Raw genomic sequence first — 11170 nt, forward strand, 5'->3', positions numbered from 1 at the left:
GGTGCAAGCTGCATCAAACAAAGGTTGGATTTCCCCACCTCTCCTTAGTCATCAGGAGATAGATGGGAAATCGTTACTGCTGAGCGCCAGCGGCAGCTGCAACAGGCATACCAAGGGAGTTGGCAGCAGAAATCTTTGGTGTGCCTGCAAAGGTCCAAGGGTTGAAGGGGTTGGCATTGACTTCATATTGGTGCTGCTGACAGGTGTACTGCCTTCGGGCATGCTGGATGAACTCGTTTGATCCTTGACTTCCTTGCTCATGTTGATATAAATATGAATAATTTACATTCATATGTTACTTCCTTTGATATAGATACGAATAATTTACATTGGTGTGCATTTTAAGGTCAATTTTGTTATATGTATATGTATTTCTGCTCTTGATTAAGGTATTGTGATCATGTAGTTCATTTAAAAATGTAATGTATAATTAGAAAATATAGGTTGTTAATAGATAATCATCAATAATAGTCAAGCTTGTAGTCATGTTAGTTAGATTTTCTAGATATATAGAGATATATTTCAGTTAGATAGGCATTCTTCATATCTTTCAAAGACTACAGAATATGGCATTTTATAAAAACTTAGGGTTTTCATGACAATGAGACACCTCTGCTCCTGGCAGCACCAATCTACTTCAAAAGGAAGATGGACATCAAAGAGGCTCCTTATAGCCATTTGGGCAAGAAACTGCTTTTGCCTGGACTGATGCATAAACTGGACACAGAGAACCCACAGAGAGAGGACTGCTGAACTTGCCTAAAGGTGAGATGGTCTTTTGGGGTACGGATTCATGAAAGAGTCTGTGAGACATTCTGCAGGACACAATTCCTGTCTTTGGAATTTTCTGCTTCATGGAAATGTCTGCTGGATACTATGGGCCTGTAGGCCAAAAATGGATGCCCCAACAGTACAGAGGAACTTTGGGTGACTGTCCAGGCAGCGAGATGTCTCTGTCATTTCAAGAGTGTTGGACTTAGGTAATATTATATCCTCTGGAGTATTTGATGGAGTTGAAGAATAAATAGATAGTTATAATTTTCCTTTGTTATGATAAAGGATAAAATAGATATAAATATTGTAACTGTAATTCTTGCTTGATAACTGTTTTGTTATATGTAATTTTACTATGTTAAAGTGAAAGCCTTTCTTTTTTGTTTAAACAGAAAAAGGGAAAATGATATGGGAGTGTCATCTGTCTATCTGTTGTTTCATTGGTTAATTAATAAAGAAACTGCCTTGGCCTTTAATAGGACAGAAAATTAGGTAGGTGGAGTAGACAAAAGAGAATGCTGGGAAAAAGAAGCCGAGTCAGTCAGTCGCCATGATTCTCCCACTTGAGGCAGACACAAGTTAAGACCTTTCCTGGTAAGCCACACCTTGTGGTGCTACGTAGATTATTAGAAATGGGTTAGATCAATATGTAAGAGCTAGCTAATAAGAGACTGGAACTAATGGGCCAGGCAGTGTTTAAATAAATACAGTTTCTGTATAATTATTTCGGGTGTAAAGCTAGCCGAGTGGTGGGGAGCAGCCCACTCCTCATACCACACTCCTTCTGCTCCTCATTAGGACCTTGGGATCTCAGTCCAGTACTCCAATGTGGGTCTCTGTCTTTATCTCCATCTGTCGCCAGATGAAGGTTCTATGGTAATATGCAAGATATTCGTCAGTGTGGCTATAGGACAAGGCCAGTTCAGGCACCCTCTACTCTGCTGCCCAAGGAACAAGCTTGGGACATCTCCATGGACACCTGGGAACCCTTCTAGAGTCAAGTCTCTTGCCAACCCTAAAATGGCTCCCTTAATTACGATATCTACTTCCCTGCTCCCACACCCATCCCTTCTCCATTCCAACCACTCCATTCCCTCAAGCTCTCCCCATCCTCCTCTTCTCCCTTCTCTCTCCCCATCTCCCCTTATACCCACCCCACCCCCACCCCCGTGCTCCCAACCCCTGTCCGGCAATTTTGTCAACTTCCAATATACAGGAGGATAACTATATGTTTTTCTTTGGGTTCACCTTCTTATTTAGCTTCTCAAGGATCATGAATTATAGGCTCAATGTCCTTTATTTATGGCTAGAAACCAATTGTGAGTGAATACATCCCATGTTCATCTTTTTGGGTCTGGTTTACTTCACTCAGGATAGTGTTTTTTATTTCCATCCATTTGCATGCAAAATTCAAGAAGTCATTGTTTTTTACCGCTGAGTAGTACTCTAATATGTATATATTCCACACTTTCTTCATCCCTTCTTTTAATGAAGGGCATCTAGGTTGTTTCCAGGTTATGGCTATTACAAATAATGCTGCTATGAACATAGCTGAACAAATGTTTTTGTAGTATGATTGGGCATCTCTTGGGTATATTCCCAAGAGTGATATTGCTGGATCTTGGGGTAGGTTGATCCCGAATTTCCTGAGAAACCGCAACACTGATTTCCAAAGAGGTTGCACAAGTTTGCATTCCCACCAGCAATGGATGAGGGTACCCCTTACTCCACAACCTCTCCAGCAAAGGCTATCATTGATGTTTTTGATTCTAGTCATTTTGACAGGTGTAAGATGGTATCTCAAAGTTGTTTTGATTTGCATTTCCCTGATCGCTAAGGAGGTTGAGCATGACCTTAAGTGTCTTTTGGCCATTTGAACTTGTTCTGTTGAGAATTCTTTGTTCGGTTCAGTGCCTCATTTTTTAATTGGGTTAATTAGCATTTTAAAGTCTAGTTTCTTGAGTTCTTTATATATTTTTGAAATCAAACCTTTTTCTGTTGCGGGGTTGGTGAAGACCTTCTCCCAGTAAGTGGATTGCCTTTTTGTCTTAGTGACAGTGTCCTTTGCTTTACAGAAGCTTCTCAGTTTCAGGAGGTCCCATTTATTCAATGTTGCTCTTAATGTCTGTGCTGCTGGGATAATACGTAGGAAGTGGTATCCTGTGCCCATGTATTGTAGAGTACTTCCCGCTGTCTCTTCTATCAGGTTCAGTGTGTTCAGACTGATATTGAGGTTTTTAATCCATTTGGACTTGAGTTTTGTGCATGGTGATAGATAAGGATCTATTTTCATTCTTCTACAGGTTGACATCCAGTTATGCCAGCACCATTTGTTGAAGATGCTTTCTTTCTTCCATGGTATACTTTTAGCTCCTTTATCGAAAATGAGGTGTTCATAGGTTTGTGGGTTAAAATCCGGGTCTTCTATTCGATTCCATTGGTCGACTTCTCTGTTTTTATGCTACTACCAAGCTGTTTTCAATACTGTAGCTCTGTTTAAAGTCAGAGATGGTAAAGTCTCCAGAAGTTCCTTTATTGTATAAGATTGTTTTGGCTATCCTGGGCTTTTTGTTTTTCCATATAAAGTTGATTATTGTTCTCTCAAGATCAGTGAAGAATTTTAATGGGATTTTCATGAGGATTGTATTGATCTATAGACTGCTTTTGGTAGAATTGCCATTTTTACTATGTTGATCCTCCCAATCCAAGAGCAAGGGAGATCCTTCCATTTTCTGGTGTCCTCTTCAATTTCTTTCTTCAAAGACTTAAGTTCTTGTCAAATAGATCTTTCACTTCCTTGGTTAGAGTTACCCCAAGATATTTTATGCTATTTGTGGCTATCGTGAAAGGTGATGCTTCTCTGATTTCCCTCTCTGCTTCCTTATCCTTAGTGTATAGGAGGGCAACTGATTTTTTGGAGTTGATCTTGTATCCTGCCACATTACTAAAGGTGTTTATCAGCTGTAGGATTTCTTTGGTAGAGTTTTTGGGGTCACTTATGTATACTATCATATCATCTGCAAATAATGAAAGTTTAACTTCTTCCTTTCCAATTCGAATCCCCTTGATCCCCTTATGTTGTCTTATTGCTATTGCTAGAACTTCAAGCACTATATTGAAGACGTATGGAGAATGTGGACAGCGTTGTCGTGTTCCTAATTTTAGTGGGATGGCTTTGAGTTTCTCACAGCTTAATTTGATGTTAGCTGTTGGTTTGCTGTAAATAGCTTTTATTATATTTAGGTATGATCCCTGTATCCCTAATCTCTCCAAGACCTTTATCATAAAGGGATGTTGAATTTTATCAAATGCTTTTTCAGCATCTAATAAAATGATCATAAGGTTTTCTTCTTTCAGTTTATTTATATGATGGATTACATTGATAGATTTGCGTATGTTGAACCAGCTTGGTCTGTTGAAAGCTTGGGAAAGAGTAGAGTAAAGCATGTTTTCTTGGTGGCAGCAATTTCTTGGGTCTGCTCTTCCTGACTCAGCTTTAGCTGCAAAACCCTGCAGCTCTTTTAAGAGGTCCTGCCACAAAATACTTAAACAGTGTTGATGAAAAGCTAACTTCATGCTTTTCAGTTTTCAGCCATAGCAGGAAAAAAGCCATGCTGTTTTAAAATGCCGGCTTTCTGGGCTGTCCTGCCAGGGCAAACTCTGACTCTTTCAGGCAAGCAGTCCAACTGAGTGTGGTCTGTGAACAGAATGCTGCAGCTTGCTTGCTGGTGGGGACCTTGAAACGCCACAGAGTTTTGGCAATAAAAATGGCTACAGCTGGTACCTCCACCATGGGGGTGGAAAGCTAAGGAATGGGCTTGATCCAGCTCTCAAAGCCATGGCTTTAACCCTTTCCTTAAAGACTCATGTAGTCAGAAAAAGAGAGATATACAGTAAAGAGAGATTCAAAAAAAACTCTAAATGGTTTACAGTGTATTTAAAAATATATGCAGGCTGAAAAAAGTTAAAGTTCTTAAAGTAAAGAAAGAAAGAGAGTAGTTGCTTGTGGTGGTACACACCTTTAATCCCAACACTTGGGAGGCAGTGCTAAATTGACCTCTGAGACTTCAAGGAGCAGAGGTATATTGACCTCTGTGACTTCAAGGTGTGGTAGGACACACCTTTAATCCTAGTGCCTGGGAGGCAGAGATAGACAGATCTCTGTGAGTTCAAGGACAGCCTGGTCTACAAAGTTATTCATGGACAAAGACATACAGAGAACCTGTCTCAAAAAATAAAAGTAAAAATAAACAAAATAGAGGTTAAAATAAAGCAATACAAAGATGGAAAATACACAGAGAATCTTGATGCTGTATGCTATTATGCTCTCTTTGAATTGTTTAAATGCTGAGGAAGGAGCAACAGCTGCTAAAAGATATTTGTTTAAAATGCTGCTGATATAATCCAAGATAAATATTTTGAAAATACCTTGACTTCAAATTTTGGATCTAAGGTTATGATGCTTTGGAAAAGTTCTTCTTTTGTTTTCACAGAGGATGAGACCCTCTGGATTACTTCTATCCCAATATGGTATGATAGACCACACCCTCCTGAAAGGTTGCTGTGAACACCCTCAAAAAATTACTTCACTCAACTGCCAACTGAGATAAACCTGGCGCACTCGTTACACCATGAAAGATATGATTAACAGTGCCCCCATTCAGCACGAAGTCATTTGGAGAGAAAAAACTGTGCCCATATTCCCAAATATTGTTTATAAATGTTCTTTTGCATTTAAAGGGGGATATGATATAGATATGAATAATTTGCATTGGTATGGATTTTAAGGTCAATTTTGTTATATGTATTTGTATTTCTGATATTGATTAAGGTATTGTGATTGTGTAGTTCATTTAAAAATCTAATGTATAATTAGGAAATATAGGTTATTAATGGATAATCATCAATAATAGTCAAGCTTGAAGTCATGTTAGTTAGATTTTTCTAGATGTGCATAGATATATTTCAGATAGGCATTCTTCATATCTTTCAAAGACTACAGAATATGGCATTTAATGTTTTAATAACTTGGGCTTTTCATGAAAATGAGACATGTCTGCTTCTGGCAGCACCAGCTACTTCAAGAGGAGGATGGGCATCGAAGAGACTCCTTATGGAGTTTGATAGCTATTTGGGCAAGAAACTGCTCTTGCCTGGACTGTTGCATAAACTAGACACAAAGAACCCACAGAGAGAGGACGGTTGAACTTGCCCAAAGGTAAGATGGTCTTTTGGGGTTCCTGACTCATGAAAGAGTCTGTGAGACATTCTGCAGGACACAGAAAAAAGTGACTGAACTGTCTTTGAATTTTCCTGTTTCTTGGAAATGGCTGTTGGATACTATGGGCTTGAAGACTGAAGATGGATGCCCCAACGATACAGAGGAAATTTGGGTGACTGTCCAGGCAGCGAGATGTCTCTGTCATTTCTAGAGTTTTGGAAGTTGTTTACTTAGGTAATATTATATCCTCTGGAGTCTTTGATGGCGTTGAAGAATGAATAGATAGTTATGGTTTTCCTTAGTTATGTTAAAGATAAAATAGATATAAATATTGTAACTGTAATTCTTGCTTTATAACTGTTTTGTTATATGTAATTTTACTGTGTTAAAGTGAAAGGTTTTCTTTTTTGTTTAAACAGAAAAAGGGGAAATGATGTAGGTGGGTCTTCTATCTATCTGCTGCTTTCATTGGTTAATTAATAAAGAAAACAGCTTGGCCTGATAGGTCAGAACATAGGTAGGCAGGGAAGACAGAACAGAATGCTGGGAGGAAGAAAGCAGTGAGGTAGACACGATGAAGCTCTGGCCCAAGATGGATGTAGGTTAGGATCTTTCCCGGTAAGCCACCACCTCATGGTGCTACACAGATTATTAGAAATGGGTTAATCAAGATGTGATAGTTAGCCAGTAAGAGGCTAGAACTAACAGGCCAGGCAGTGTTTAAATGAATACAGTATGTGTACAGTATATTTCTGGAACATTCTATTTAATCTCTTCAGACCAAAGTTAAAGATATTAACTGAAACCATAAGTCATGGTTGGGGTGATGTAGTTCAGGATCTTCCCCAACAATATCACCTTTCACTGCCCTCACTGCCCTTTTAGCTGCTGCAGCAGCTTCTGTGAGGCTCCTCCTTTGAGACTGCATGACTTGTCCTCGGCCTTCAATAGTTCCCCAACGTTTACATGTCTCCTGCATCTCTCTAGAGGGATGCTTCTTCTCAGGGATGCTGAACCTGGCCTCCTGTGCACACCACAGTCTGTGCTATTCCTTCACTGCATCTTCCTGCTAGACCCTAATTTCCCAGAGAACAGGAATTTTCAGTGTGTTTTTTCTCAGCTTTTCACACAGTGCCTGGATCACAGTGCTCAGTAAGGGTAACTGACAGTGTGGATGTGGACAGAATGCTGCAGGATCTGGAGAATGTCACTCACCTGACAATGACAAAGCAACAGAAAGTGCAATCACAGCTCCAATGAGGACGATGATTACTGCATAGCAACAGTAAAGCCCAGCAGGAGACACAGGGGAGACGATTCTGAGACTTTGTCCTTGGAACTCTTTATCTGTAAAATACAAATATAATAATGGTAACTTCGAACATTTCTTAAGGAAAACAGAATAAATTTATGACAAACATCCACTTTACAATCGCCTATAAGTACCTGAAAGAGTGCTTCTTTTTTCAAGGAAGACCCTGGTCCATAAAGATGGCCATGGTGGAAAGAAGACTAGAGATTCTAGAAGCAGAACTTCCCAGGGGTTTTCTAGTTACTGAACTTAGGGTGAATCATGAAAGAGCAGGAACCTAAAGGAGTGAGGATCACAGTGAAAAACAACAGTCAACTGGATTTCTGTCCAGAAAGTGCTCTGGTTACAAGGAGTAATGGAAACATTAGGGAGAACTGAATGTAGTTAGACAGATTAGCACACTAAGAAAAGAGGAAAAATAGAAATATCAGTACACAGCAAAATTATGAAAGATTAGAAATTAGAGAAATATCCTGAACTCTACAAAAATTATCAATTCAATGCAAAACAATAAATTCAGCTGCAGTCTGCTTAATTCCAAGGGTGCAGTTATTAATGGTTTCTCTGCAACTGGGAACAGGAGTAGGATGTCTGCTCTCTGCTATGACTTCACAAGAGGCCCAGTCATGGCAAAGAAATGGGGTCATGGTGCCAGAGAATTCCTCAGGAGTTAATCCTATATTAAAAAGTCAGGTTTATACATTCCTGGGATACTGTAGAAGGGAGAAATGCTATGATTTCACAAGATTGCTATAGAATAGACAGTGACTTATCCAAAGGTCAGATGTCTCTGCAGAGGGGCAAAAATGGATTACTCTAAGTGGAGTGTACGTATACGCCTCCCATGGATAGCCCAATAGATCTGTTAGCTGTACTTGTGGGCTCACTATAGATTCACTGTTCTGTAATGAAATGAGATCCAGAAGAACCCTTAATAAAGAATAACAGATGTTTATTGGGAATCACTTACAATAGGTGGGTGCTGGGATTGCGAACCAAACTCCACCCACCAACCAAGCAAAAGGTAAAAGAGGCTGAGCACACTTCCTGTCTGTGCTTATGGTACCTCAACCACATCCTAATGGACTGGTATCTAATGGGCTATTTGCTGAATGAATTGCCACAACAATTCACCTCAACATCTAACTCATCAAACTCCTGTTGTATAGACAATGATTTTACTATTATTGCTCAGGGGAAGTTCACAAATACACTCCCCCTTAAAGAATCCATTGACTTTACAATATTAAACTTTGTGCTTGGGTCTACACTCCATCTTGAGTCTTCTTTTTAGCAGACACCAGGTTGTTTCAGTAGCACATACTGGAGCGGTGTCACCCTCTCCTGTCTAAAAGCTATTCATCTCTGTTAAATAGCTGTTGACCACAAGTGTGTGATATCATTTCTGGAGTCTTTTTTTCTGCAGTATTGTCCTAGAGTCTACTCTTTTGCTAGCACCAGGCTGTCTTTTTTCCTGTTCCCAGGGGTCATGAGATTAGGCAGTGTGATCTTTCTGAATTCAACCTCTTCTTCTTCAGAATTACTTTTGACTATTCTAGTTTCCTTTTAATTTTCATAGCACTTTTCAAGTAATTTGGTGTTATGATTTTTCCCCGAGTTCAATCACCTCTCAGGAAGTGAAACTGTGATGCATATACAAACTTGTGCATGAGTTATTGACATATAAACCATGTGTACCTAGATCTGCTTTGATATTCCCAATGCCTTAACCAGCTCCTGATCAAACAACGTTTCTTAAAATTTTCCATGTCCTTACAGTTGCAAGGAAGATGTAGTGGTCATGTACATGAATTGATTTATTTCATTTTACCCTCAGATCCCATTTTCAAGCCAGTTTTCGCTGGTCATAGAAGTCCTGTTCTGAGCCTGAGGGAGTGCTGAGGCTGGTACTCAGAAGCTCCCAATAGGAATCCAATGCCTTTCGTTTAGAAAGGCAAACTTGTGCAGCTTCTATGAAGCTGTTTGTCCAGAAAGTGTACAACACAGTGATGTGCCCCCATCCTACCCACATACCCCATGCTGGAAGGAAAACCTGCATTAAAGGTTCAAGAACAAAGAAAAAGAAACCTTTATTGCATATTTGTAGCAGCATTAAGGATCACTGTAAAATATGGAACACTGCAATCATTCAAATGTCCCCAAGCTGATGACAAGGTAAACGAACCCTCTCTACACAAGAGACAAGTTTGACCACAAGCCTGCACTTGCCTAGTTCTTATACCACTTTACCAGAGCAAATCCCCCAAGGCTTCTGACTCAAAAGTTCCTAAACTAAATGCCCTTGGTTATGTCAGAGGAGCAGCAAGTAACAACTGCAGAGTGAGGTATCAGCCCACTAGGAGGCAAGACCCCAAGACCACAGACTTCTGAATGCCTTTTGCTTCTGTTGTGCCTTTACATGTTTGCTGCTGCTATCCTTCTCTGGTTCTGGCATGGTGTGAATGGGTGTAGGGAAATCTCCACTGCCTGTGATATAGTGTGTTTATATAATGGAAACATCCCATTCTACTGGGCACTATTACCTCTGGATTATCATGAAGATTATTCCTTCCTAAGGTGTATTGCCTAATTAATAATAGTAATGTTAGTTTATACAGAGTTTTGATGAATAAATTAAACACAAAGAAATCTTACATAGCTAGGGTCTATGAGTTTCACCTAAGGTGCTGCATAGATTGCAGCTCAAGTAAATGATTAAGAAAAACAATTGAGTCCCAGGAGCCAGGATGACTCAAATGTCTTTAAGCTTAATGCTGAAATACACAGTCACCAGTTTCAGTGTGTACCATTAGCTTTAAAAAGCTTTAAAATAACATTAGGTTAATTAAGATGTTTTGATAATAGCTTTGAGATTTAAAAACTTCAGAAAATAATCTAAATTTCACAAGAACTCATAGCTGAGGTCAAAAATACAAAACAGTCCAAATATTACTAGCTGACATACTTTCCTTGCTAGGATTGGTTGATGATCAAAGGTGAAGATTAACTCCCTGTACCCATTCCTGCCCTCAATCACCTGATATAAGAAACTATTGATAAATAGGTATGCACACTAAAGTTTTAAATCACAGCTAACCGATTGCTTTTTATGTATAAAAGTTTAGGTCTGTGACTCCTTTAAGATTCCTTATAAGATTATCTTTCATGATAAATAATAAAGTGATTGATTCTTTGTAACCACAATATACAGCCTTCCAACAAAAAGGATAAATGAAGAAAATATACCTTCTGCTTGCTCATGTTCTATTAAGCTGTGGCAAGTTACTTAGATGTAAATGTATATGGGTTATTGGTGACTTTCTTTTAATAATGTAAAGGAAATGAAAAGCATGTTTTTGCCTGTATTCTTTATAATCACTCACCTGAACAATAGAATGTAACCACATTGTAATTCATATATTGCCTGAATAATTTTGTTGGGGTATATAAGTTGTAGAAAAGTATGCAGTAGAACAGAATAAAGAATGACACCATCAAGAGAGTGTGTGAGTGGCTTCTTCCCTAAACTCCCCTCAAGTTAAGAAAAGTTTAGTACTACAGACTCTGTGCAGTTCCCTTTAAGCCCTGTGCTGTTGGAGGCTGCCCCAGCCCCAGGCAACAATAACTAAACTTTGAACCCTGTGCTGCTACAGGCTGCTCCACCCCAGACAGTAATAACTGAATTTATCAGCAAGCTTAAACAAGATTAAAGGCAGAGAGCCCCAGAAAGCAGTCTCTTTCAGGCTGGCTTTGAAGAGTCCGAAACTGACACGACTCACTTACTTCTCTCACTTTTTCGCAAGGTTCCTGCCAGCTTTTCTAACTTCTGTGTATAACGTTTGACTAGGTGGTGCTTGCGAACC

The 11170-nt window shown here is 39.3% G+C and overlaps 1 protein-coding gene across 1 annotated transcript in view; it reads right to left on the reverse strand.

The window, feature by feature from the left end:
• The window catches only part of LOC130886568 (C-type lectin domain family 2 member E-like), a 40499-nt gene extending 30737 nt beyond the window's left edge, over positions 1-9762 (reverse strand). The window contains exons 1-2 of the mRNA XM_057788494.1: positions 9693-9762; positions 7211-7342 (exon numbers count right to left, since the gene is read on the reverse strand). Coding sequence (XP_057644477.1) covers positions 7211-7342; positions 9693-9762 — 202 coding nt within the window. The remainder of the gene's footprint in view (positions 1-7210; positions 7343-9692) is intronic.
• Positions 9763-11170: the final 1408 nt, after the last annotated feature.

This window comes from Chionomys nivalis, chromosome 1 (assembly GCF_950005125.1).
Source record: "Chionomys nivalis chromosome 1, mChiNiv1.1, whole genome shotgun sequence".
In the NCBI taxonomy this organism is placed as follows: Eukaryota; Metazoa; Chordata; class Mammalia; order Rodentia; family Cricetidae; genus Chionomys; species Chionomys nivalis.